Source organism: Culex quinquefasciatus, chromosome 3, assembly GCF_015732765.1.
Source record: "Culex quinquefasciatus strain JHB chromosome 3, VPISU_Cqui_1.0_pri_paternal, whole genome shotgun sequence".
Classification (NCBI taxonomy): Eukaryota; Metazoa; Arthropoda; class Insecta; order Diptera; family Culicidae; genus Culex; species Culex quinquefasciatus.
The window spans coordinates 154,133,168-154,159,766 of record NC_051863.1 but is presented as its reverse complement, the minus strand read 5'-3'; the positions used below and the strand labels follow the sequence as shown (position 1 = coordinate 154,159,766).

Sequence of the window (26,599 nt, the reverse complement as noted above, 5' to 3'; positions counted from 1 at the left end):
TCTCCCACTCTCTCACATGGTTGGCTTAACGCGTGACACTGGCGAACGGTGCTTGATTTTTCGATAATTGATTGTTTGTTTCGTATCAACGTGAGAAAGGAAAGTGAAATTTGGCGTTTTATTGAAGAAATTTGACACAGAATTGCGTATATTTTCGATCATTGCAATATCTTTCATCCAAAAAGGAAAACACGTTTCTTAAATAGTGTGAGTGACATCCTGACCGCTACTCGCGCTAGCTCTCTCGGAGAGCCTCTCAAAAACTGTTCTATCACCCGTCAAAACAAAGGATTTTTGCAAAGGGACTGTGAGTCAAAAATTTAAGCTAAATTTTTGAAAGGTAAAAACTGGAAAAATAAGATTTAATTACATTGTAAATTCTAATTACCTTTAATTATACTATGTTTTAATTACTTTTCCTATAAATTTCTGTATAAAATCACAATTTTTAACGAAAAAGATGACGCACATGACAACTTTGACAGTTGAACACACATACCCTTTGGAGGAAACCAGCTCACGGGGATGCAAGTGCACACAAACACACACGTCCACAGAAGGCTAGGTGCATTTTTCTGCGTGTTCATTCGGTCTCGCGTCGCAACAGCAGTCACAAGTGAGAGTTAATCAGTTTTTGGTGCGAAACTTTTGTGTAAAGTGTGTGGAAAACAAGTGCGATTTTTACGGGGAAATTACCTGGGAAGTTCTCAATAATTCAGGAGGAACGTTCGGTAAGTTTAGTTGGAAGTTGTTGGGGCTGTTGTGGGATTAGATTTGATCACATTTTGGATCTCTTTTGTGATGCTAAATTTGGACTTGAAGAACTGTCAAATTTGGGTTAATTACAGCGGCATTCGCCAATTTCCGTCTACTTATTATTGTTCAAAACGCTTGATCGATGTGAATTACTTTTAAATCACGTAGCTTAAGTTTGTATAATTCGATTTATGATCGAAATACGATTAATTACTGACTTGCAACTGCTTGACAGCATTGAATAACAAATCAAAATCATGTGTAACGTAACTTCACATAAATTCTACCAAAACTATGCTATTCGATCTCGTGAAACTTATGTCCATTAAAATAAGCGTTAGTCTTGTCCTTGAATTGAAATTTCTCCTGCAACAATTACGTTTAGTTAAATTAGCAAACAATGAAACTCGTCTAAGTTTTTATTGAAAAGCATGAACCGCGCCCTGATAAAAAGTCAGAATAACTGGATATCGTAGCCAAATAATAACAATTTTAGTGTAACTGTAAACAAAGCACTTTAATGTGATTCTGGAATAATTTGGTCCTGTACAAATTTCATTCAACAACACAAACATGCTGGCAGTGATGCCAGCAGCAAATTATGAACCGTCAATTCACCTAGCAGGGATGCCAGCGAGGGCCAACGTGTCTCAACCTTGATCATTGATCATTGAGGATGAATCAGTTTACGCAATGCATGTAATTAAAAATCGAATCCCATTTACGGAGCGTGGCTCAAATTATGAGAACTTCCTTATCTCGCAGTAAAGTGGGTGAGGGCTGAGAAGTGAAATAGTTTTAGCCCCCAAAAAAGTCAACAAAGTGAGCGGTGAGTGAACTTGAAAGCATGCTTTTGCGTGACTCTCATTGGTGCGTTCAACCGGAACGATGGTGTTAATTTTACTTTGAAAAGAGATAATTAGATTTTCTTCTTTTAAAAAAACTGTTGCAACTTTTCAAACCCCTGTTAAAAATCAGCATGCATACAAATACTTTTCAGGATTTTCCGAAGGCATTGGAAAAAATTTACTTCGTATAGATGAATCACAATTTTTCTTTTCATTGGCCTATTTTTGATTGTCGAGCTTAAGTATGACACCTTAACTATTCTAAAGTCTAAAGTGATTTAGAATTTTAAAATCCAAGATGGCGGCCAAAATGGCGATGATGAAATATTGGAAAAATGCATTTTTTAATTTAATAGGCAATCAACCATTCAAATTTGACTAAAATCGGGTCGTAGAACTCGAATTTGATGTTAAAAGCAAGAAAATAAAAAATATATACAAAACAAACTTTTTTGCTCATGATTTGATTATCCGAAGTTCCATGCAAACCTTCGGATAATCTAAACTTCAGATAATCGAGGCTTCGGATAATCGAGTCTGGACTGTAATTGCCACTCCAAGGTAAAATTGTCTTATTTTTTTTATTCAATTAATAAAAGTTGATAAGGCACCCTTGATAAAAGAATCAAATAGCTGGGAGCAATAATTTGCTCAATCTATTTGTCCAATTTTTGACGTTGAATAAGCCCGTTGCAAATATTTTCCATGTATTTAGAAGTCTGATCAACTGAAAACAATCTAAAATGCATTTTTCTACTTTGATAATCATATTTACCATGTTTGGATTTCCTTCAAAAATATTTGGATTTTTTTTTTTGAAATTCCAACATTTAGCACCGCAAAAACGTTTGTCGTTTCGAAAAAAAATCGTCAATATTGAGATATTTTCGAAAATAATGATTGCAAAACAAGTGGACAGGTGTATAATTAATTTTAAAACATTTTTTTGTTCATTTAAATGATGAAACCATGGCTCGTAATTTGCATTTTTATACTTTTTTCAATTCATCGAATTTTTGCACCAAAATTAATCAGCATATGCTAGTTGTATCTTTCTTGAAGGTGCTAAAGGCCTTATTTCCATAATTTTTTAACAAAAAAAAATCACAAAATGCTTTAAACATTGAACAGTTGTGATACTATGAAAAATTACAAAGTATCAATGAACGTCTGTAGAAAAAAAAATTGGTGTCTGTGGTCTTTTTTTAATCTGTTGCGTTGATCGTTAATAGAGGGTGACGATTCTCGAGATTTTGAATTTCCCGGGAATCGAGAGTTGAATTTGGCCATTTCCCGGGAATTCCCGGGACCCGGGAGTTTTTTTTAACTATGCCAATAATGCCAATAATTGAAAATAGAAAAGTCATTAATTTATTTCTTTTCAATGAATTCAGTTACAATTTATTCATACTTATTAAAAGAAACGTTAATTTTAGTAGCCTCATTACTTCAAGGAACTATTTCAACCTTTAGATATTTTTTTTAATCTGCAAATACAAAATCGTTTTTGAGCTTTTTGGGACAAAAAATTGAATGTTCACAATTGGCGGACCTTAACAAAGATTGAGGCAATCTTTACAAATTGCCAGAGTTTTTTCTTCCAAAATATATTCTAATATTGAGGATGATGTGAAACACAAAATGACTTATTGACATCAACAATGAAATAGCTATGCTTGAGAGAGAATATTGAAAATGAACATTTTGAAAAGGGTTTTCTTCAAAACTATTAATAATACAAAAATAAAAAATAAACTTTATATTTCATTTCTGCTAAGTATGCTTTAAGTTAAATTTTGGGATCCACATTTTTTGGGCTTCTCTCAATTATAGTTATTGGAACGTACGACAAGTGAACAGCCAATGTTCTAAACCATTTCGAATTTTTCAAATGTTTTTCTGATTAATTTAGAACATTTTTCTTCGATTTTCATAAGTATAAAATTTCCCGGGACTCTCGACCAAATTTCCCGGGAATCGAGAGGTCCAAAAATGGTCGATTTCCCGGAAAATTTTTCCCGGGAATTCCCGCTCGTCACCCTCTAATCGTTAATTAATTGTTAATTCGCCATATCATTTTTTCAGAAACATGTTATTAAATATCAAGCGCCCTAGTCCGTATTGTTGTTGCTGGGTTTAAATCCCGTCGGTTGCAACTTTTTTTGTGTTTACAAAAATTGTACATGCAGTGTCTTTTTGACGAAGGTGATGTGCATGCTTTTGCATGCGATTTTACCATCGGATTTTTCATTTTTTTGCTGTGCTGAGTCATTTGACGTTTTGCCTATTCTCGTCAAAGGCTGACGAAAAACGAGCGAAAAGCGAAGGCAAATAAAGAACAAAGGCCGGCAACACTACTTGCACAACATGACAATGAGAGCCAGTTATGCCAGGAGACTTTCTATGAAAATGGTAGGGGAGTTTGGGGTAATATGGACAGTGGGGGTAATTTTGACACTCCTTTAAAAATCACCTTTTCTTCGGATATAAAGTTAAAACGAACTCAGCAAAGTGTGATTTTCAGTTACAGTGTAGAAATTGCGTGGGCTTCAAAAGTTAAAGCTGCCTCATATAAATCAACAACCACCACCACCAGTGCATTTTCGTCTGACTAGAATAGACTCAGAAATTTTCTTGTAAATTGCTTGTAAAAGGAATAGGAATAACTTTTGGTAAAATTCAAATAAACCAAAAATGTCCACAAAAAGCTGTTCTACTGGTTGGTATACTTGGTTTTAGTAAATTTCAAGGAACATTCCTGATTATCGAACATCCACCGCTTAGAGTGATGGGAATGGGTATATTTTTCCTATGTTTGATAAATATGTATATTTATCAGCAGTTTATTTTTTTTTTTTTAGTTGAAGTTTAATTCAAAACAAGTGTTTTTATTTTTCATTAAATCGAGCCTGCACTGTAGACTGATTCCGTTATCAGCATTGAATTTTTCGAATCAAACATTTTCATTCATGGTTTCATCCAGCTGAACAACAACACCATTCACTCATGAACCCCACTTCTCCTTTCTCACAACTCTCTCTCTCGCTCTCCTTTAGTCACGTTCACTCTCTCACCGCCGCACTCATCATCATCTCACTGATCACCAACGTCGACCCATCAGAGTCAGTCAGCAAGCAGTAGCAACATAAACAGGCAGAAGGATTTATGCTGCCACTATTTCTCACCTGCCACCAGATTACGGATTCCGTTGATCGTCCCCGTCCAGACGCAATCATCATCGCCAAGTTGGTGTCGGCCATCCTCTGTCCCGTTTTTGGTGCGTGTCCCAAAAAGTTGAAGGTGAGTGAATTTCGAAAACACACAAGCCACACAAATTACGTACAAAGTCGCGTTAAGGTTCGCAAATTCGCTTAAGGTACTTTCGATTCTCCCTTTGAACGCTGCGTAAAGTTGTCCTTAATAGTCAGGACCCGGTGCCTGCAATCCCCGTTACAGTTTATATGGAATTCCAATAAGAATGTAACAGAAAAATCAGGCTTCGGGTCCAGACTGTTAATTTACATAACTTGAACAATAACCAGTGTTTGTGTTTTCTTACTTTCGATTCAGGGAGCAGAGTGTTGACGATCCTTGGAAGTGTGTTCCGAAGTTACGCGTTTGACGTTTGACCACTTCCTTCCCTGCTCGAGTAGCGAAGAGAGCGAGTGTCCTTGAAGCGGCTCGATGGATCCGGACGAGTTTGAAGAGTTCGTCGGGGCCGCTCTGGCCCAGCAGTCTCAGCCCCCGCAGCAGAAGGTCATCGTGCAGCGCAACTCGCCGATTCTGTTCCCCGGCGGCGGACCGTTGACGCTGAACGCGACCAGTTCGCTGCTGGTGCCCAACTCGTCGGTCCAGCCACCGCCGCAGCTGTCCTTTGGGACGGCGGCCGCCGGACCGTCCCTCGTCGATGCCACGTCCGTCATCGTGCTCAACAAGGACTCGCTTTCCACGCCGATGGCGATTCCGATCAACGTCGTGACGGCGGAACAAACATCGCACCAGCCGTCGAGTCAGTTCATGCAGAAGGTCGTGATGGCTGCCGGAACCGGAGCGGGTTCCGTACAGCTCATGCCCGCCGGAACCATGAAGTGCCTCCAGCAGAAGGTAAGTCATTGCGCTATTGATACGATGCATTCAGCAATTGGAGTCAAAACAGAGGAGAGAGATTGCTTCTCTAGATATGTTCCACGAGTTCGGCAGTCGCGTTGACCATTTTCAGCGCATCTCAGCACTTTTGAACGCTTTATTTTTATAACTCACAAACACACGTCGTCGTCGTCGCCGCTCGAGCCAAGGCTTATCTAGTGCGGTTCGTGGCTTGACTGTCACGTTGTTGCCTCTTGCCTGCCTCTGTTGTGTATACGCGAGTGAGTACTTTCAATTTGGCAATTTTGTGTGTTCGATACATTTGCTCTGAGAGGCCACCACCGCTGGTGTTGCTGCTGTTTCGATAAACGAGTTTTTCAGATTTATGCGGATGCCTAGTTAGTGTTTTTTGTAAGAAGAGGTGGAAGAAGTATTGCAGTGGTAACCATCAGTAGTGTCGTGTCGTTTTTGATTCTGGAAGCAAACATAAGATGGTGGTTGCTGTCTTTGTCGGGCAGTGAGGAGTGATAGCACATTGGGCTCCAGAATCGGTGCTGCTGGAACGTTGGCAAGTAAACGCTCTTTTCTAAAGTGTGTCTCTAGGATAACTTGGGCCACAACATGCTAGTACACCTGTGAGACATTCCTTCCACGAAAATACCAAAACAACAACCATACGGTTTTTACTCCAGCAAATCAATGCCACTTGCGAGAGGATTGTGTGATAGCAACTAGCGTATAACAAAGAAGAGATTTGACAAACACGTGTATTATTATGTGTGTTGTTCACCAAAAGTTCCTTGATTAAAATAACAGGTACGGCGAATCTAAAGTCTAAATAAGGACATTCTATGCAATTCTAATGGGAATTTGTATTGACAAACACTAAATCTCATTTACTTAAAAAAAATTGACCTGTATCGCCATATAAAGTGATTTGAGTTGTAGAGCCAGGGGGTAAAATGAACCACCTCAGTAAAAATGATCTAAAATTTTAGAAATGCTTACAAAAGCTTGCATTTCATGAGGTAGGGTTAAGCTTCGAAATGTCCAATTCAATGTTAATTGAAGAAATATAAAAAAAAAGATTTGTCGACTAAAGGAGCTATCACACTATGGCAATGAACAAACAAACTCGCACTTTTTCGCGTTTGACAGTTTGCCAAACTCGCAAACAGAACAAAATGAATGCAAGCTGACGTTTATGCAACCAAAAGTTTGCGAACAGACAACGCAGACAAACTGTCAAAATATGCGAGTTTGTTTGCTTGTTTACCATAGTGTAATAGCTCCTTAACTCTCCAAGCCATTCCGTTTGGTTCAAGAGTGATTGTGAGCTTTCCAACTCATTTTCGATATGGTTTAATCACACTTATAAAAAAAATAGTCCCTTAACAGCACGCAGAGAAAATATTTTGTGCTACCAGCCTGTACGAGATTTGATTCAACAAAACATTTTAACATTTCACGATTCGATGCAATACGCTAAAAAATGATTGTTTTTGTATACCGATAAAGGGTGGCCCCTTCCGTCCCAAGTGAATTTTTATTTCGGATTTTTTGCTGTGCTTACTTTTCTTATCATTCTCAAATGTTGAAACGATATTTTTTATTGGCAAAATAACATTAACGTTATGTACTTTTTGCAATTCCGTCGTGAAACTATTTACTTTTCTTGTCATTCTCGAGCGAGTGGCCTACTTTTCTCTACAAAAATTAATAGAATGGAAAATTAATACCCTTCGAAACCAGTGCTGAAAAGTTCTACTTTTCAGCACTGAAATGGGTATGTACGACTCGTGCTGAAAAAATCTTCTCTTTGCAACTTGTTGCATTAACTACTATTGAAGCATCCATTTGAGTTGAACTTTTCAACACTTGTATTGTAAAGTGAAAGCAAAAAAAAACTTAACTAAAAATTTCAGGCCTTAAACTTGTTTTTTAGCATTGATGAAGTAATTAATCTGCCAAAAATTTCAAAATTCAATAATCAAAAATTTTAAATGATTAAAAATCTTAAATGTCAAAACATTTAAAACTTCTGAAATCCGAAAAAAAATTATATATTGCTCAAAGTTTATGTCTTCATTTCTCATTATATATTTTCTATTTTTACAGAAATTACAGAAAATTTTTTGGTTTTTAGATTTTTTAATCATTTGAATTTTTGATATATTTTTTTAATTTTTAAGATTACTTGATGGATGAAAGTTTATAAGTCGACTAAAGTTTTTGAGAGCACCTTTAAGGCAAGTAACTTAAACAGCAAAATTATCCGTGTGGCATACGGACGTGAGCACGCAATCTGTCGAGGCCAGAAATTAATTTTAATTGGATAGGATTTGTTTTTTTTTTTTTTGCAATCACAATAGCAAACAAATATGCAAACCTTGATTTTTTCAGCACTTGTCGTATGTCTCTAACTCCGTAAACCGTAACGGTTATTAAGTTGACTAGTCTACCAACTACACATAATTTAAAAATTAGATATTTAGGATACAATCTTAGTACACCCGTTGAATTAGACCCTGCAATAGAGTAACCTACTCTTTACACACCTTTCATTGCCGCAGCATACAAGATTGAAATTGCATTTTCTATAAAAACTTTACGGTTCCAACTAAAGAATGCTTGCTTTGGAGTAGAGGCTCATATAATATTAATCGAGTGAAATTGATTTTGTTTGTATGCCACCGGGTCATTTGTTTTCTTTTGTTCTTTTCGTTTACTGTTTTTTTTTTTTCGTCGTGTGCCTAATGAGCAGTGATACTGCGTGGTTGTGAAATAATTATTTATAGTAAAAAGGGATTTCTTTATTATGGGAAAATTTATCTTTTGCTCGTTCGTTGATCAGAAGGCACAACGTCGTAATGTATTTAATGCGTAAAGTGTCCAAATTTATTCTGCTTTATAAATAAACCCATTCTATATCATCAATGATCGAAAGGCATGCTGACGTCTGGGTCGTCGAGTTAATCGTCGTGCAAAATTATATTTACTAGACATAAAAACGCATTTATGTTTTTGTACTGACCAGTAAGTTTGTATTATTAAAGTCCACCCCATATCGTAGCTTGGAAAGGCGCCGGTATTGACGAATTAAGTAGGGATCTTCAGGAGTTAAACGGTGACCAGATGATTGGCTCCCACTGATCAAAAGTAAATAAATAAAACATTAACTATATTTTTTTATTTGCTCTAATAAATTTTATCAAAATTATAAAAGTTAATATATAAACTGACTAATTAAAATTTTCATTAAATAATTGTTAGTTCAACACTAACTGCACTAACCCTGTTCTACCTCTGCGCTCCCATACTCGGTGTGCCGGTTCGCGTAATATACATATTCCCTCCCATATCACATGGACACAATTTTCGTGTATAAGTGTAGCATGCTTGCCTGGCCAGCCAAGTGTGTGTAATGAATTTTCACTTCAAAACCGGGTTCTCCTGATGGTTGCTGGATCGCTTGCGATATGCTATGCTCATGTCGTATAGAATAAAACATGCTCCACAGCTCAGCACAGGTATGTGGAAGTTATAGCAAACATTGTTCCTTCCGGGGTTCTCGCGAGTTATGATTTTGAAGTGCCATCGAATCAGCCGCGTGGTTAATTAGGTTGAGCGAGCAGTCACCATCTATATAGGAACAAAAAAGAGTTAAAAATTAAGATTCTCTAATCCGGGTATGCAAACTGTGACACGTGACTATAGTCTGAAAGTTGGCGATGGTATAATGTGCCGTATGCAGTATAAGCATGTGCAAATCGATATCATAATTTTTGGTTGTTCTTATGCTACTATCTTTGACTTATTTTCTGTTTTTCATAATTTTCAAGTCACTTTTTTTGCTGTGCATTTTTGCCTTCCTCACCTCACTGAGGCAAGGCTATAAAATCACTCAGAAATTGAACTTTTAAAATAAGCCTCCAAGATATACCTTTACGTATACATATCGGCTCAGAATCGAATTCTGAGCAAATGTCTGTGCGTGTGGATGGACGTAGAATTTTTTTTCTCACTCACTTTTCTCGGAACTGGCTCGACCGATTTTGTCCGGATCTTTGTTTTTGGATTCATCTTCAGGTTCTTTAAGTCTTTTTTAAATTTCATCCGGTTTGGTGCAGTACATTAAAAGTTATGTTCGAAAAACTGTTTTGGTTGATAATAAAAAGGGTCATTATTTACATAAATTGAAAGCTCCGACGAAAGGCTGTCGGAACTTTCCGCTCAGTGCACGCACACAAACACTGCAGTGCTTTCAAATCGTTCAATAAATTTATCATAGATGGCAGCACTCAGATGTATAGTGTCTTTACTAAGTAAGCGTTAGCCAAAACTTTCGTAGTGTGTGGTTGCAAGGCTTTTAGGAGGAAGGCAGCAACCACCTTCTGGTGGATTAAGTAACGTTTTTTTCATGAATCTTAAATCATTAGCTCTTCAGTAAAAATATTGCGCGGATATTTTCTACTAAGCTCCGATAAAATGAGGCTGTTAGTTAGTAGTTGTAAATGTTATTGAACCAATGTTCAAAAATATTTCCAAGTTTATTGATTTCTTCCTAAAATAAATTTTAAAATAAATGTTTTTGCTTCCAAGTAGGTTCTAATTGAAATACCAATCAAGATTTACTTTTGAAAAAGGTCTACAAATAGATAATTTTCCTAATTACATAGTTCTGACCAAATTGTATATTTTTTCAAATATGTCTATTGAAGAGATCAGACAATTTCAGAGTTTCATTTTTTTAACAATGAAAATCGGATAGTTCCCGAGACATCGTCAGTGGAAAAATACAGGCTAATTAGGTGACTTAGAAAAAATTATTAGCATCTATTTGAATTATTTGTGAGGCTGTATCTCAAGAACTAATTGTCCGATTTTAAAAATGCAAAGAAAAACGAAAAGAAATTGAACATTCATGCCTAAAAGTTGTGGCAGCGCGTGGCCGAATGGTTACGCTGTCCGCTTTGTAAGCGGATGATTCTGGGTTCGATTCCCATCTGCCCCAACCTTCCATCGGATGAGGAAGTAAAATGTCGGTCCCGGCCTTAGTTGTTGTTAGGCCGTTAAGTCATTCCAGGTGTATGAGTCGTCTCCATGCCATAAGTACAAACAACACACCAAACCAAGCCTACTCCGGTGGAATCGCTGGCGGCGGTTGGACTCGAAAGAGGTTTGAGTGCTCTCCCCATTCAAGCCTACGGACTCCTAGGTTCGAGCAGAAACTTGCAATAGGGACCACAAAAGACCCGGGGGTCGTTAATGTGGATGGTTTGATTTTTGCCTAAAAGTAGCTATAACTTGAAAACGTTGCATTTTATCAAAACAATATTGAAGTAATTTTCGATTGAATATCAAATTTTGCTTAAAAAATTATTTTTAACATTTTTTTTGGATTGAGTTTCTGATATTTTCCAAAAAACACGATTTAAAAAAAAGAACTCCTTAACCAGATGTTGCACCATTACGCACTATGGCCCAGAATATATCTTTTTTAGTCCCCTTAAACATATCAAAATTTTAAAGATAAAAAAATACGTATTTTTAGAATTTAACTTTTAGTGATAGCAAGTTAAATAAAAAAAAAGTTTTTCCGTGTACTTATTTTTTCTGAAAAGTCCTAATCATAATCTACAACTTTGCCGAAGACACCAAATCGATCAGAAAATCTTTTCTCAAGATACAACATTTCATACCCATTTTGCATGAACAGTCCCCAACATTTTATGGATATTTGTGTGGAAAACCGAATGATGCCAAATTGGAGGTAGGGACATGCATGGACAATGTTTCATCCAATTCAAAAATCAAAAATTTAGAAATTGCGAAAAAAAATGTGAAATTGTAGAGAATAACTAGAATAGCTATATCTTCAGATAAAAAAAAGTCCAAATTCCATTCTTTTGGAACAGAAATGTTTGTTGTAATGAGCTACAAATGTCTAGAGAACAGTAACTCGCTGCGACGTAAGCCTAAATTGATAAATAAAAAAAAACTATTTTTCATAATTACCTTAACACAAATCAGTAAAATGCTCTAAAATTTTCCTACAACTTTTCTGAAGCCGCGGGTAATCGGCTCCCCTCCCACTAAAATTTACACACAAGATCCTCTGTAATTACTCTTAGCTTTAAGAAAAATTTAGTTACAAAAGCTGACTCGGTCCTAACCAGGTCCCAGTACCGAAAAGGACCTAATAAAAATAATTTTATGAAAAAAAAAACTTTTTTGAAGACACCGGAGTGCTTCTGAAAAAGTTCGGACCACCCTAATATTGACCGCTATCATTTCTGGAGCAACATTTGAACAGGTAAAAGCAAAGTATTTTTTCCCATGACCCATGAAGAATCTCGGGACCGCATTTACAAAGCGGATTCAGTGGCTATTTCTTAACTTAATGTTAAAATGTTAAAGTAAATATTAACATTCCATAGGTCACCTTCCCTAAAGTGTCGCGATATTTCGATTCGATTGCCATCTGCTCCCTTCGAGAAAGTTCTGGACTCATTGAATTCTAAAATGACTGAAATCACATGAGCTCACGGCAGGGTTCAATCCCCCGTCCTTTGGATTGGTAAGCAAAAATGCTATCCACTTGACCGTGGAGTTTAGTGAAGATAAGAAGGACTTGTACTGATAAAGATAAAGATGAATCTAAGAATCGGAAACAGAATGCAAGTTTGAATGCAAGTTCGAATTTCAGAACTATACAAGTTTTGCATAACTCACAGGTGCATTTGAAAATGAATCTACATTAACACGTTAAAATTATTACTTGGGCGACTTATAGAATTCATTCAAAAAGAGATGAGAAAATGTGAAAGCTTTCTCAACTCTAAGCAAAACTTGCATAAGGATACCGTGGAGATTTTCCCTTATCCTGTTAAAAAAGTAGAGCATCAACGATTCTCTTCTTCCAAATCTCTTGTTCTTGTCCCTTGCTTAAGTTAATGCCTTTATTCCTTTGAATCGTGGACTACAAATATGATTCCGTGGTAATACGAGATATTTTGAAAAATACCACATCTAAACCCAACATGCATCCGCTTACCCTAACATCCCCACAGCACAGCTATCGGAGCAAAGTGTTCCAATGAGCCTGCCGCATATCGTCGTCATTCGCACAGTGTTCAGTTGAGTTTGGCACACGAGGAGAGTGAACACTGAATAGTGCCGGGTGGCCGACACCGAGAGAGAGAGCGCGGACCCACGCAACTACACCAACTTCAGCTTGTTCAGTCAGCAGTAAGCAGTCGGTTGAGCCAATCCAGCGTTCGGTAGTAGTTTCATTATGAGCTAGCAAAAATTTACGCCAGAGAAGATCATGTGTTGTCAGCAGACTATTCGAAAATCTAGTTTAGCCTCAGACTAATTGGGCGAGACCCGCGAGTGTTGTAGAACTTTTGTGTGGAAAAGCGAAAGAAACAAGCGAGAGCGAATAAACGAGTTTAGTGGGAATGCTTTTTCGTTTTGTGATTCACGTAAGACTCTGGCACAGGCACAACATCGTCGAGTGTAGATAAGCAACTTTGCGATATTCAGTCCAGGTTGGTCAGCTCCAATCGATGGTAATGGTGTAACACACAACACAGGAAGGAGCGTGCTGCTTGACCGGCAGGTGGGTTTTCATCCTTGTCTCCAAATCGCACTCTGAATCTGAACCTTAATGTGAGATGCAAATGTGCGACCGACCAACAACATGGCTGATGGTGATGCAAGTTTCACGTCAGATCGAATCGTGCTTCAATTTAAGAACATATTGTGCTGCTGCTTTTTTCCGATTCCGTTTCAATCGCAAGCTTCTTCTGGCAACATGGACCGATTGAGAGTTTCAGGTTGTGTGAGGTGCGTAACTTGGCGAATCTCCTCACCTTGAGCAGGCCGAACAGTTTTGGTGAAGGTCGGTCGCTTCGAAGGCATCGCGAAGACTGTAGTGCTTGTTCAAAACGTGCTAATTCTCGTGTTTTACTTGGCTCAGCGACTGTAGCAGTGTAGCCGCATGGTTGGTTGACTGACTGTAATTAAAATCAATATTTAGAATTGTAACCGAGTCTGGGATGCAACAACTTTCAGCAACAAACTGTTAAATCGCAAATCAACAACAACAACAACAACGAAAAAAAGTGTTCATTTGTTGCGTGTTTTCCCTCATTTACAGCTTTCATGGGTATGATGGGCTGGATCTGATGGGTGTTATCTGTGCTCGGTGTTGTGATGAGTGTATTAATAAATTCAAGCACTGTGTAATAGAGGCTCGAATAAGCTGTCGTTTTCATTGGACAAATAACGCGTCGTTGGATAATGAAAATTACATACACACAGATTTGCGGAGAAAAATAAGAAAACTATGATGGCGTTGAGGAACAGCTGGGACAGTTTTTCGAGTCAAGTGCTAAATCTTCATTCCATTGGCATTCCCCTGAATACAACACGTGCAATGCATACACAGATCTTTCTATCCACGCCAAACCAGCAGAATCCAATTTGACATAATTTAACCCCATTTTTTGTTTGGCGATTAAGGCTAAAAAACATGTTTTTAACGCTTTCTGCAAAAATAAATAAATAAAATACGATTTTTGATACATTAAGGTGAGGCCGTCAACATATGCCGCACTTTGACGTTCAATTACAGTTCATGAAACGCATTTTCAACTAAAATCGAATGATAAAAAGTTCAATAGGAAGTGAGCAAGCAAGTTTCTATAAACAGTTTTACAAAATAAGTTGGTTAAATAGTGAAAATCAGCAAATTGGATGGAGTTAGGAGCGAGTGCTTAACCTGCCAAACATACGAGAATTTCCCCTAGAAGGAAATTTATCAAAATATTGTCAAAGAAGCAAAACTTATAAAAATCGTGGCAATGATAGAAGTCGTCACCTTAATCGTACTCGTACTAAAAGTACCATGCAACCCCAGGAAAATGTGCTGGGATTTCATTTTGATGGAGAAGCATGATACTTTTAGTTGGGTGATTCTCCGCCAGCTCACACGAAATCGTAAAAAGTTTCCCCGACTCTTCTACGATTTGCGTGTAACTTTGTCCTAAGGGGTGATTTTTGTCCCTGATCACGAATCCGACTTCCGTCTTTTTTTCTCATACTCATGGAGACGCATGGTACCAATTACGAATCACTGAATATTCCACATCGTATCTGTTTTAATGAGGATGTTTCGTATGAAACGAAATCATACGACAAGAAGGAATTTTCTGATTCTGTACTTGTACTGCAGTCCAGACTCGATTTTCTGAAGTCACCGCCACAGCTGTTTTTCACACTCCTTAAGGAGTAGAATCACCGAGTTTATTTACGGGTGCCACGATATCTGAAGATAGGATAGACCAAATTGGCTGAAATTTGGGGTGAAGACTCTCAAGAAATATGTCGTGTGCATGACGACACCCGCTCTTTTTTTGGAGCCGCTCATTTTCGCTCGCTCTTTAAAATGAGCCGCTCTTTTGAACGGCTCTTTCGCCCTTTTTCAAAATTTTGCATTCTAGTTTATAGAATTGTGTGATTTTTTATGTTTGTATTAGACTTTTATACATAATTTAAAAAAAAAAGCGAAACACGAGAAGATTCGCTTGAGAACCATAGATCTAAACGTTAGAATAATTGGATTGATAGAGCAGCCAAACTTAAATCAAGGATTTTGAAGAAAATTGCTATTAACTTTACGAAATTTCGTTTAGTCTTGCTCAAATTAAACAAATTCTGGTATTTTATTTTGAGGAAATATTCTGCCAACTCTTTTTTACATTCAAAAAAGTCTATAAATGCAAAAGTTCAATCGGGCAAGAGCAGTTCGGATATGTATACTTAGGGGAGATGGGGGTAAGACGGCCACCCTAAGGGAAAAGTCTAATAAAATTTACACAACAGATCATTTTGATCTCAAATTACGTACATATTGTTCTACTACTAGTCCATTATAGAAATGACATAAATTAGTTGGTCTTAAAACCAATTTTCAATACTTTTCTGCAATTTTAAAAAAATAATTGAAATCGTATATATATGAAATACGCGGGGTAAGACGGCCACCCATGTGGGGTAAGACGGCCAGTGCTATAAATTAACTTAATAACTTTGCTAAATCCACCCAAATTCCTACAAGGTTGGTTGAACAGACTTCTCTGAACATCATAACTTTTTTGGTTGTAAAAAATCAGGTTTCAAATGTGAAGAAAAATGCTGTTTAAAAAATTTCATATTTTGGCTCAGTGAATTTCATTTTATTGCGACCACATTTATTGAAAAACTTTGAATTTTTACTACAAAACAAACACAATTTGATACAAAAAAAAATTAGTTTGTGTATTTCGATTAGAATAAGTAAATCAAAATTATGTAAACAATATTAAATTAGCGATTTTTATGAAAAGTTTGATAGGATTTCATACTATTCAATGAGTTTTGCTATATCACAGTAAAGAATGTTGTCGAAACGGTAGTTAACAGCATTTTGATTAAAAATGGATAGTTTTATTGAAAATGCTTTTCCTTTATCTACAAATATGTCTTAATAGTCAAAAACCGTCAAAAATATAACCTATATCAAATAAAATCTACAAATTACGGGTGGCCGTCTTACCCCGGAGGAGGTGGCCGTCTTGCCCCCAAATAAATTATTTTTTAAACATTTTTGTAAACAGTTCATCGCATTTTTGAACTTTTCGAGGGACATAATCTAGGGAAAACTTCAATTTAACATGAAAAAATATTTGAAGACAGAAAAACATATTGTTATTTAACAAAAATGCCTAAGTTGTAATTCATGAAAATTACGTCCAGTTTCAAGTTCAAAAATTATTTGTTTATTTTGAGCTATTTTTATACTATTTCAAACAATATTTCTGGCAAAGGTGACTCCATATGCATTATTTAGCATGAGGAACAGTATTGCTAAACATTTTTGTAATATTCATTAGTATACTTATTAAAACAGTGGGGTGGCCGTCTTACCCCGCCTGGCCGTCTTACCCCCAGCTCCCCTAGTAGTTTTTCGGCAAAATTTTCCAAGTTAAGCATTTTGAAATAATCAAATTTGTACTCGGGCAATTCTCTAATGTTTCTTTACGATCAGTTCAATGAAAAGTTCCTTATTTTGTTCAGAAAATCATTCACTTTTGAAGTAATTTAGTACATGAAAAAGTACACCGTATACACAATTCTGACATATTTTACTTTGATAATTAAAAAAGACAAAAGTTTAATAATTATTCCATCATGAAACGGTTCTTTCAAAAGACCAGAGTTTCAAAACGAATCGAGGCACTTTTTTGTGAGTCATAGTTCGTTCGCTCTTTTTAGTGAACCGGATTTTTGAGCGACTTGCTCTTTTTTTTCTGCCCACCTCTAATCTCAGCAATGATTCAGCCAAATGCCTTCAAATTTGTTTTGTTAATGGATGAAAATATATATTTCATTGCCTTCAGGACAGATTCTAAAAAATGCTTAAGTGCTCAAGCCAACATCTCACATTTTTGCGGATTTCCATTTTAAAATATTTAGAAAAAAAAACTGTGAAAGCGGAACGGAATGTACAAAATCAAACCAATTGTTGTTCAAAATTATTACGAATATTGCACTGAATATTCCACATCGAATCGCAAATTTGATTTGAAGTTTGATAATCGAATCACAACTTTTCGTTGTCTTATTTTTTATTGTCGAGCCTAAGTATGACCTATAAACTAAACTAAAGTTCAATTTTTAAATCCATGATGGCGGCCAAAATGGTGGTGATTGGCGGTCTTATTTTTCAAAGTCCCATGCAAACCTTCGGATAATCTAACTTCAAGACTTCGTATAATTAAGGCTTAAGATAATTGAGTCTGGACTGTAACGGCTTGACGAAGGGTTTTAGAACCCTTACTTTTAATGACAATTTGATTGATTGAAATAGGCTTCCTTACTTAAGCAAGGGACTTCCTTATTTTTTGTTTAGTTGACAGTCGACTGCCAAAGCGAGAGGAGCTCGGCTATGCTTGTGACATTACCACTGCACATTTTTTTTTAAATTGTATGGAAATTTGTATGAATGAAATAATGAGGCAAAAAAGCTTCTTTGGCAACATAAAAGTATCCGCAATGTTTGATGAAAATAAAAAAAGCAGAAATATCGTTGTTCAAAGTCTCATCATAATGTTCTTATCTCGAGTTTTTTTTGAAAAGGTCCTATAAACAAAATTTTTAATTTTTGCTTTTTGGGTGTTTTTAGAACCGCCTTGAGTCAGGGGTATTCAAAAACACCCAAAAAGCAAAAAGTGAAAATTTTGTTTATAGGACCTTTTCAAAAAAAACTCGAGTTATGTTCTGTTTTCCTATATTGGAACAATAAAGACGTTTTTCCAAACATTGCTCATATTGTTAACGAGTTTAAATTTTATTCTATCTCTTTTCCAGATGCAAACCCCCGGCTTCAAGCTGCAGATCGGCAACACCAACATTATGTCCCTGCAGCAGAAGCTCATCACAACGAGCCCCGTGATCAACCAGCAGCAGCAGCAACTAACAGTACCAGCTCCCCAACAGGTCACCATGATCCAAGCGTCGACATCCTCGTCGTCCAACCCTCCCACACTCACCCTTCCAGGCCCTGCCGGCCGTCTTCCCTCGTCGATTAAAATCCTCAAACCGATCGCGCCCAAACCGGTCATCAACTACACTAGCACGGTCATCAAGCCGGCTCAACCCCAGGAGGTGGTGGCCGCCAACAGTGGCAACACTGCTGCCGCCGCCGCCGCCGCTGGAAGCCCATCCAGTGTGTGCCACCACGTGCTTCCGTTCGGAACGACCATCAAGGTGACGGCCGGGAACGAACAGCTTCCGATGTTAAAGGGCCAGCAGCTCATCCAAGCGGCGGCTTCCTTGCAGCAAGCTCAACAGGGACCGCCACTTCCGCAGCTGGTTCCAACCCAACCGCAATCTCCCCAGACTGCGCAGCTGCTGAAGCAGATTCGTCCGGCTTCGCCTGCGGCGGCCGTTGCGTCCACGATTGTGCCGCAGCAGGGTGCGGTTCTGTCGCCCAACCAGAACAAGGTGATCATCAACAAGATTTACTACAAACCGGCGGATGGTCAGGTGGCGTCGCGGATTGTGTCCACGCCTCCGCTTTCGCCCGTTTCGATGCCGGATTTGAAGCGCAAAATTATCATTTCTGCCCCGCAGGGCGGTCAACGGCAGCGGATGCCGTCGCCTTCCAGCAATCAGATCATCGTGCAGAGCTCGAGTTCGGTGCCGCTGCCCCGCATCGATCACCTTCCCACGAGCGTCCAGGCCGTGCTGAACTCGTGCACCAACAACAGCAGCATCACGGTGACTCCGTTGGTCACTCCGGTGGCAGCGGTCACTGTGGAGGAAGTTCCGCTGGAACCGACGACTTCGGAAGTGGTGCAGCTGGCGAGCAACTCGACGATGGGGGATGTTTCCGAGGCGGAAGTTTCGTCCACGACCTCCGAACAGCTGCTGATTGCGGCTGGGGGAGTCGTCGAGAGTCAGGAGAGCTTCAACAGCAGTGATTTGGTGATTTCGACGGAATCGATGGAGGAAGATGTTGGTGAGGAGGTTGCTGAGCAGCAGGAGGAAGAGGAGGAAGATGAGGAGGAGGAGGTGGAAGAGACGGTGCTGCAGAAGATTGTGAATGAGGAGGAGCGTCCGAAGACGCCGGAAGAGCAGGAAGTCACGCTTGAAGATTTGCTCAACGAGCAGATCAAGAGTCCGAGACTTCAGAAGCGTGCGAATTCGGAGTACCAGCAAGCGCCAGTCGTCGCTCCTGCTAGGAGGCTTTCCGAGCCACTCCAGCAGGAAGTGGCGCCCGAGGTTCCACCGGAGGACGAAATTCCGCCGATGCCGAAGCCACTGTCGGTCATCAAGAAGTCCGGCCGCAGCTCGTCGGTCAGTCGGCGCAGCAGCTCGACGAAGACGATCCACTCGTCACTGCTGTGCAGCGAGAAGTTCGAAATGTCCTCGGACGAGAGTCGTAGCATCAAGACATCGGCGTCCAGCCTGCACACGATCAGTCCACCAAAGAAGGAGGAGACGTCGTCGGAATCACCGCCGGCCTACGACCAGGACAAGCTGCAGACGGCCATCCAGAACTACAAGAAGTCGATGGGCGGAGGCGGCAAGAAAAGTCGTTCCGAGTCACGGTCGGTGAAGGGTGGAGGAGACGCAAAGGATGAGGACAAAGAAGACAAAGACTTCGTTGATGGCGATATAGGATCGACGCCATCAGATCTGATCAAGTGGGACGACGGCATAGGTTACATCAAGAACAGCTATCTTCACTTCCAGTTCAACCAGTTTGGGCTTGTAGAACCGATGGAAACTAAGGAATATCTGAAGCACGTTAAAACCAACGTGTACGAATCAGTGAAAGACCCTCTCCAGACGAGGATCACCACCTCCGGCAAGAACAAGCGTAAACTCAACCCGTCGGACGGGTCCTACAAGTGCCGAGGTTGCAAGTGCCGTGGCACGGCCCGCGAGTTCGCCACCCCAGACTACTGCTCGGTCGCCTGCATGAAGCAAACCAAGAACGAACCCCTTCTCTCAAGCATTGCCCGCTCCAAGAAACTCCAACGCAAGGGCGTCGCCTCGTCCGAGTCGGAATCAGCCCTGTCCACCCAAACCCCACTCCCAACCAGCGACGACGACTCGCTCGCAAGTTCCCTCAACTTCACCAACGCGTTCAAAGAGAAAAACCTCATCCCCAAGCGCGAACCCCAAACCGACCCCGAACCCAAATTCGCCTGGGAGAGCTACCTCGCCCAAACAAAGGGCACCCCCTCCCCCCTGAACCTCTTCGTGAACCCCTACCCAACCGGAACGAACAAATTCCGCCCTGGCATGAAGCTCGAAGCGATCGACCCGGAAAACAACTCGCTCTTCTGCGTGTGCACCATCATGGAAGTGCGCGGTTACCGGATGCAGCTCACCTTCGATGGGTACTCGCGCGATTACGACTTTTGGGTGAACGCGGACTCGCTGGACATCTTCCCGCCCGGGTGGTGTCGCAAAACCGGACGCGTTCTGCAGCCGCCCAAAGGGTACGACGAGAACTTCCGCTGGCAGGAGTATCTAACGAAGACGCGCTCGATGGCCGCTTCGCGGTACCTGTTTGGGCATTTGAATGGCACGGTAAGTTATTGAAGAAGCTAGTCGAGAGAATTCAGATGGGTTTAATAATCAAAAATTTTAAAATTTTACAGCTCTTTGTTCTAAAATTTTCAAATTCTGGAATTCTTAAGTCCTGAATTTATCAAATGTTCAATTTCTCAAATTCTAATTTTTAAAATGTTTAAGTTCTGTTTTTAATAGTTTGAATTCTAATATTCTGAATTTCTAAAACAAAAATTCTTCTATTCCAAAATTCTAAAACTAAAATTCTAGAATTATGAAATTCTTAAATTCTACCATTCTGAAGTTCTGAAACTAAAATTCTGGAATTTATTTATATTTAATTATGAAATTAAGTTCGAAAATTTTAAAATGTTCAAATTCTACAATTTTAAAACATATGGAATAGGATGTAACAAAAATGACTTTTTGGCGGGCATTCAGGGGTTTGTTCCGGTGGGCATACTGAGCCCAAATCCCAAATATGAGCTCGATTGGACGTAACAGGAGCTGGCGCTCCGCCCTTCAATTTTAAATGGGATTTAACCCGTAAAAAAAGATTTTTTCAAAAATCACAATTTTTGAGGCATTTTGGCCACTGAAGCGTTTACCGAAAACATCACTGGCATGTAGGCCAGATCCTTGCGCATCTTTTGGTATATATAACATTGAAGTTTGGTGCACCCTGGAGCTCGGTACAGACCTTCAAAGTTTGGCATTTTTTCGAAAAACCGGCCCCGGCAAAAAAGATATGCGTCGCGTCTCGCGACGCTCGAGACGCCATTTGAATTTGCTGGGACCGATTTTTCGAAAAAATGCCAAACTTTGAAGGTCTGTACCGAGCTCCAAACTTCAATGTTATATGTACCAAAAGATGCGCAAGGATCTGGCCTACATGCCAGTGATGTTTTTGGTAAACGCTTCACTGGCCAAAATGCCTCAAAAATTGTGATTTTTGAAAAAATCTTTTTTTACGGGTTAAATCCCATTTAAAATTGAAGGGCGGAGCGCCAGCTCCTGTTACGTCCAATCGAGCTCATATTTGGGATTTGGGCTCAGTATGCCCACCGGAACAAACCCCTGAATGCCCGCCAAAAAGTCATTTTTGTTACACTCTAATATGGAATTTTAAAATTCTAAAACTCAATTTTTTCTTAAATTTAATTTGAAAATTAAAAAAAAAATCTAGAATTTCGAATTTTTCTATTCAATTTCTAATTTAAAATTTCTCAAATTTTTAAATCGAATTTTAAAATTTAAATTAAAAATTCAACTCTTAAAATTCTGAAATTCCAAGACTTAGAATAAAAAAAAACAAATTCATGTTCAAAACATAAAAAAGTATAAAAATTAAAATTAGAGCCATGGTTTCAACATATTAATGAAAAGAGTGTTCTAAAATGCATTATACACCTGTTCACTTGTTTTGCAATCATTAGTTTGAAAAATTGCAAGGTACTGACGTAAATTTATTTTTGAGATTTCGGAAATTTAAAAGATTTCGGAAATTCTTAAAATTAGAACACTATTAGAACCACCATTTTCAAACGCCCAAGCTAAATTTAAAAAAAATATTAATTTTTAAAAATCTTAAATTTCTAGAATGGATTTTCAAAACAACCTATGAGTCATGGGTTTACTATACAGATAGGACTTTTTGAAAATTTAATCTAGATTTAAAATTTCCTAATTCCTAATTTTACCTTATTAAATTTAAGAATCCTTAAATCTCTGGAAATATTTAACTATGAAATCTACAATTTTACAATACAAATAGAATAGAATTGCTCCAATTTCTAAAATTCTGATTTTTTTAAACTTAGTTTTAACATTTTAAAAATTCTAAAAATCGTTTTTTTATTTTTCAATTCTTAAATTAAATTTTAAAATTAAACTCTCAAAATTCTACAATTTTATAATCCTGAAATTCCAAGATTCTAAAATATAAACAAATAAATAAAATATTATTTCTAAAATTTAAAAATTGTAAAATCATATAATTTTAAATGTTTAAATCAAATTGAAATTTTAAAAATCTCAGATTCTAAATTTTTAATCTTCAAAAATTTTCAGCTTTTAAAATTTATACTCTTTAAGAGTGTAAAATTTTTAAATTCTGAGAATCTATGTACAAAAATTTTGAATTTCTATTTAAATTTTCACTTTCTACAATTCTAAAATAAAATTCACAAATTTGAAAAAAATATGTTTTTCAGATTCTGATTTTGCACCATCACGCATTATGGCTCAGAAATGTTTAGAATTTGGAAAATGTTAAAACTAACTTTAAAAAATCAGAATTTTAGAAATTTGGATTATATTTAAAAAAATCTTAAATTTTAGGTTTTTAATTGCTATATTTTCGTTAATTAATTGCTATTCTCCAAATGTTGACAGCTACTATAATGTACCTATAAAGCAATTTGTGATAACCTTTGCTACAAAGTTATAAATAAAACGTAACTAAATCCACCTTTAGGTGGTTGGTGCCTTCCTCGCATTCATAAAGTGAATACTCTACACAGCCTCAGAATAGTGTATAAATAACACTTATTTTTTATCACAATATCTGAGATCAGGCCTCAAAAAAAGTGTATTGAAAACACTAAAGTACTCATAACTTTTGATAGGGTTGTCAGATCTTCAATCTTTTGGGCTCGTTGGAAAGGTCTTTTGATTACCTATCCAACGATGGGTTGCATGATAGATCCGGACAACTTTTTTATCAAAATATTTGAGATCCGGCCTCAAAAAAATGTATAAATAACACTTAAGTGCTCATAACTTTTGATGGGGTTGTCAGATCTTCAATCTTTTGAACGCGTTGGAAAGGTCTTTCAAATACCTTTCTAACAATATATAGCTTCACGGGTTTTCTTACAAAAACCACCCTTTTTACAATCTTCCGAAGTTTAGCTAAAATCGTTTTTTTAGCATAACTTCTGAAGTACTTTTCTAAACTTCATAATATTAACTAGGGTCTTGTGGGACCCCAAGACGGATCGAATGAGACCAAAACGGTCCAAATCGGTTCAGCCAGTCCGGAGATAATTGAGTGCATATTTTTCGGTGCACGGACTTACAGACATACACACGCACAGACATTTGTTCTGAATTTTATTCTGAGTCGATAGGTATACGTGAAGGTGGGTCAACGAGGTCGAATTAAGAAGTTCATTTTTCGAGTGATTTTATAGCCTTTCCTCTTTGAGGTGAGGAAGGCAAAAATGAGCGAATTTTAAATTTGAACCATTTATTTATTTTGCATTATTAAAAAAATATTTCGATGCCTGTGCTCTCTTGTACTAAACTTGCTGGGATTCCTATCTAACTAGTACAAGAGAGCACACGGGTATCGATTTATTGATAAAAGAAAAACCTGTTGATTTCATTGCAAACTGAGGAAAAAAATGTGCCTAATTAGATGTTTTTAAAAGACGTGCATAATATTCAAAATATTAGTATTTCAAAAATGTAATTAGATTGCCCATCCTGAAAATTTTATCAACTCCTCAACCTAATCCCGTTTCCTTCTTCTTACCCCAGCAATCTGAAAGCACCAACAAGTTCGAGGTCGGCATGAGCCTCGAGGCGGACGACCTGAAAAAGTCCGGCAAGGTGTGCGTGGCCTCGGTCACCGACAAGATCGACAACCGCATCCTGGTGCACTTTGACGGGTGGGACGAGCGGTACGACTACTGGGTGGACATCCGGTCGCCGTACATCCACCACATCAACTGGCACCAGGAGAACGGGTACAGCATTACGGCGCCGCCAGGTTGGTTTTTACTTAGGGAGAGAGTTTGTATTTCAAGAAATTGACGATACTTTTCTGTTAGATTGGACCAAGGGTGACTTTGACTGGGCCAAGTACATCCGCATCAAGTCGCGGCGCATCGGCCGGCTTATCATTCCGGCGGACAAGACGCTGTTTGAGACGCGCGACCCGATGAACTTCCGGCCGGAAATGAAGCTGGAGGTGGTGGACCGCAAGAACCAGATGCTGATCCGGCCGGCGACCGTCATCGAGACGGACGGGTACGAGATCAAGGTGTGCTTCGACGGGTGGCCCAACTTTTACTCGTTCTGGATCGAGGACGACAGCCCGGACATTCACCCGATGAACTGGTGCAAGCGGACGGCCCATCCGATCGAGTTTCCGCCAAGTGAGTATTATTGGAACGAGCGTTGGTCACTTTCAGATAACTAATTGCAAATGTGATTGATTGTAGATCATCGGCCAGCATCGATCAAGAGCACGTGTGAGATTCCGTTCTGCCTGGGACAGGGCAACGCGAAATTCCTGAGCCATCGGAACCACACCAAAGTGGGTGAATGTCCGTACCGGACCAACAACTGGCTGCTGGAGGACCGCAAACAGTTGAGAGTTACTCATGAGTAAGTTTTACATTTCTTCAACTAAGAAATATCTTTACAAATAATGTAATTCCCCCTCTTCAGACAAATCGTAACGACCAACGGTCACGATCCCTCACCGGAAGCGGCTGCCCCTCCCCCAGCGGGCGCCATCCAGCCAGACGTCCCCGCTCCGAAGAAGATCAAAAAGGAACTCGACGAACCCAGCCCCGTCCTTCCGGTCTCCCGCTCATCCCCTGCCGTACTAGCAGCAAAACCCACCCAAGAACCACCAACATCCGCCCCCACCATCACCACCTCGGCCGCCCTCGACCCGCTCGTCAGGACGGCCCTCCCCGTCATCTCCGACTTTGGTCCGCGCCTCAAGCAATCGTACCGGCTGTGGAAGGCCAGCTCGCGCATTCTGGATCGCTGCACCGACGGCCTCTCCGAGTACGACCGTAATCCGCTGCGCTGGTCGGTGGACGAGGTGGCCTCGTACGTCGAGCGGTTCCCCGGGTGTGGCCTCGTCGCCAGTCAGATTCGCGACGAGCAGATCAACGGAGCCGCGTTCCTGAGTCTAACGCAGGACGATCTGGTCAAGTATCTGGACGTGAAGCTGGGACCGGCCATCAAGCTGTACAACCGCATCATTCATCTGCGGCTCGAAGTGGAGAAGCATTTTCTCAAGTTTTAAAATGCCATCGAGTGGCGGCGTCGGAGAGCTTAAGTTATGAGTTTGTAGTGTATTAAAGGTAGTTTGCAGAACCAGCAAAAAAGTTTGCTTATTTAAGGTATACCTCTCGCCCCCTTTTTGTCGTCGTTCGAGTTGTAAATAGTGTCGTTACGAAATTTCTTCCAAGTTTTGAGAATAAATCAAGCAACATAATCAAGAGCAAATAAAAGATAATAAATCTTGCAGCTTCGTGAAGTAGTTGATTAAAGTCTGAGCTATTTTGATGATCCGAAAAAAAACCAACCTTAAAAAATTCTATTCTTAAACACCCAAAAATCAAATATAAAAAAAAAATATCGGAAAAAAAAACTTAAAAACAACTCCAGACCAAAAGACCAAAATGACCAATTCAACCAAAAAGACCAATTCAACCAAAATGATCAAAATGACCAAATCGACCAAAATGACAAAAATTTCCAAAACGATCTAAAAGGCCAAAAACCAAATCAACCAAAAACGATAAAAATTACCAAATCGTCAAAAATTACCACAACCAAAATTACCAAATCGACCAAAATGACCAAATCGACCAACATGGCCGAAACGATCAAAATGTTCAGAATGACCAAAACGACCATAATTACCAAATCGACCAAAATGGTCAAAACGACCAAAATGACAAAAACGACGAAAATGGTCAAAACGACCAAAATGACCAAATCGACCAAAATTACCAAAATGGCAG

General features: G+C 38.9%; 1 protein-coding gene across 4 annotated transcripts; it reads left to right on the top strand.

Annotated features, from left to right (window-relative positions):
* Positions 1 to 601: 601 nt before the first annotated feature.
* Positions 602 to 26,122, top strand: LOC6040230 (lethal(3)malignant brain tumor-like protein 3). Of its 4 annotated transcripts, XM_038262193.1 has the most exons (8): positions 602 to 731; positions 4,661 to 4,904; positions 5,175 to 5,708; positions 18,108 to 20,843; positions 24,369 to 24,600; positions 24,662 to 24,988; positions 25,055 to 25,220; positions 25,284 to 26,122. In XM_038262193.1, the coding sequence occupies exons 3-8, from the start codon at positions 5,289 to 5,291 to the stop codon at positions 25,873 to 25,875; spliced, it is 4,473 nt and encodes a 1,490-aa protein (XP_038118121.1). In that variant the 5' UTR covers positions 602 to 731; positions 4,661 to 4,904; positions 5,175 to 5,288; the 3' UTR covers positions 25,876 to 26,122. The 4 variants fall into 4 exon arrangements, with proteins under 4 accessions (XP_038118121.1, XP_038118123.1, XP_038118124.1 ...); XM_038262195.1 differs by lacking the exons at positions 602 to 731; positions 4,661 to 4,904; positions 5,175 to 5,708 and adding an exon at positions 5,967 to 6,258; XM_038262196.1 differs by lacking the exons at positions 602 to 731; positions 4,661 to 4,904; positions 5,175 to 5,708 and adding an exon at positions 5,967 to 6,262.
* The last annotated feature ends 477 nt before the right edge of the window (positions 26,123 to 26,599 follow it).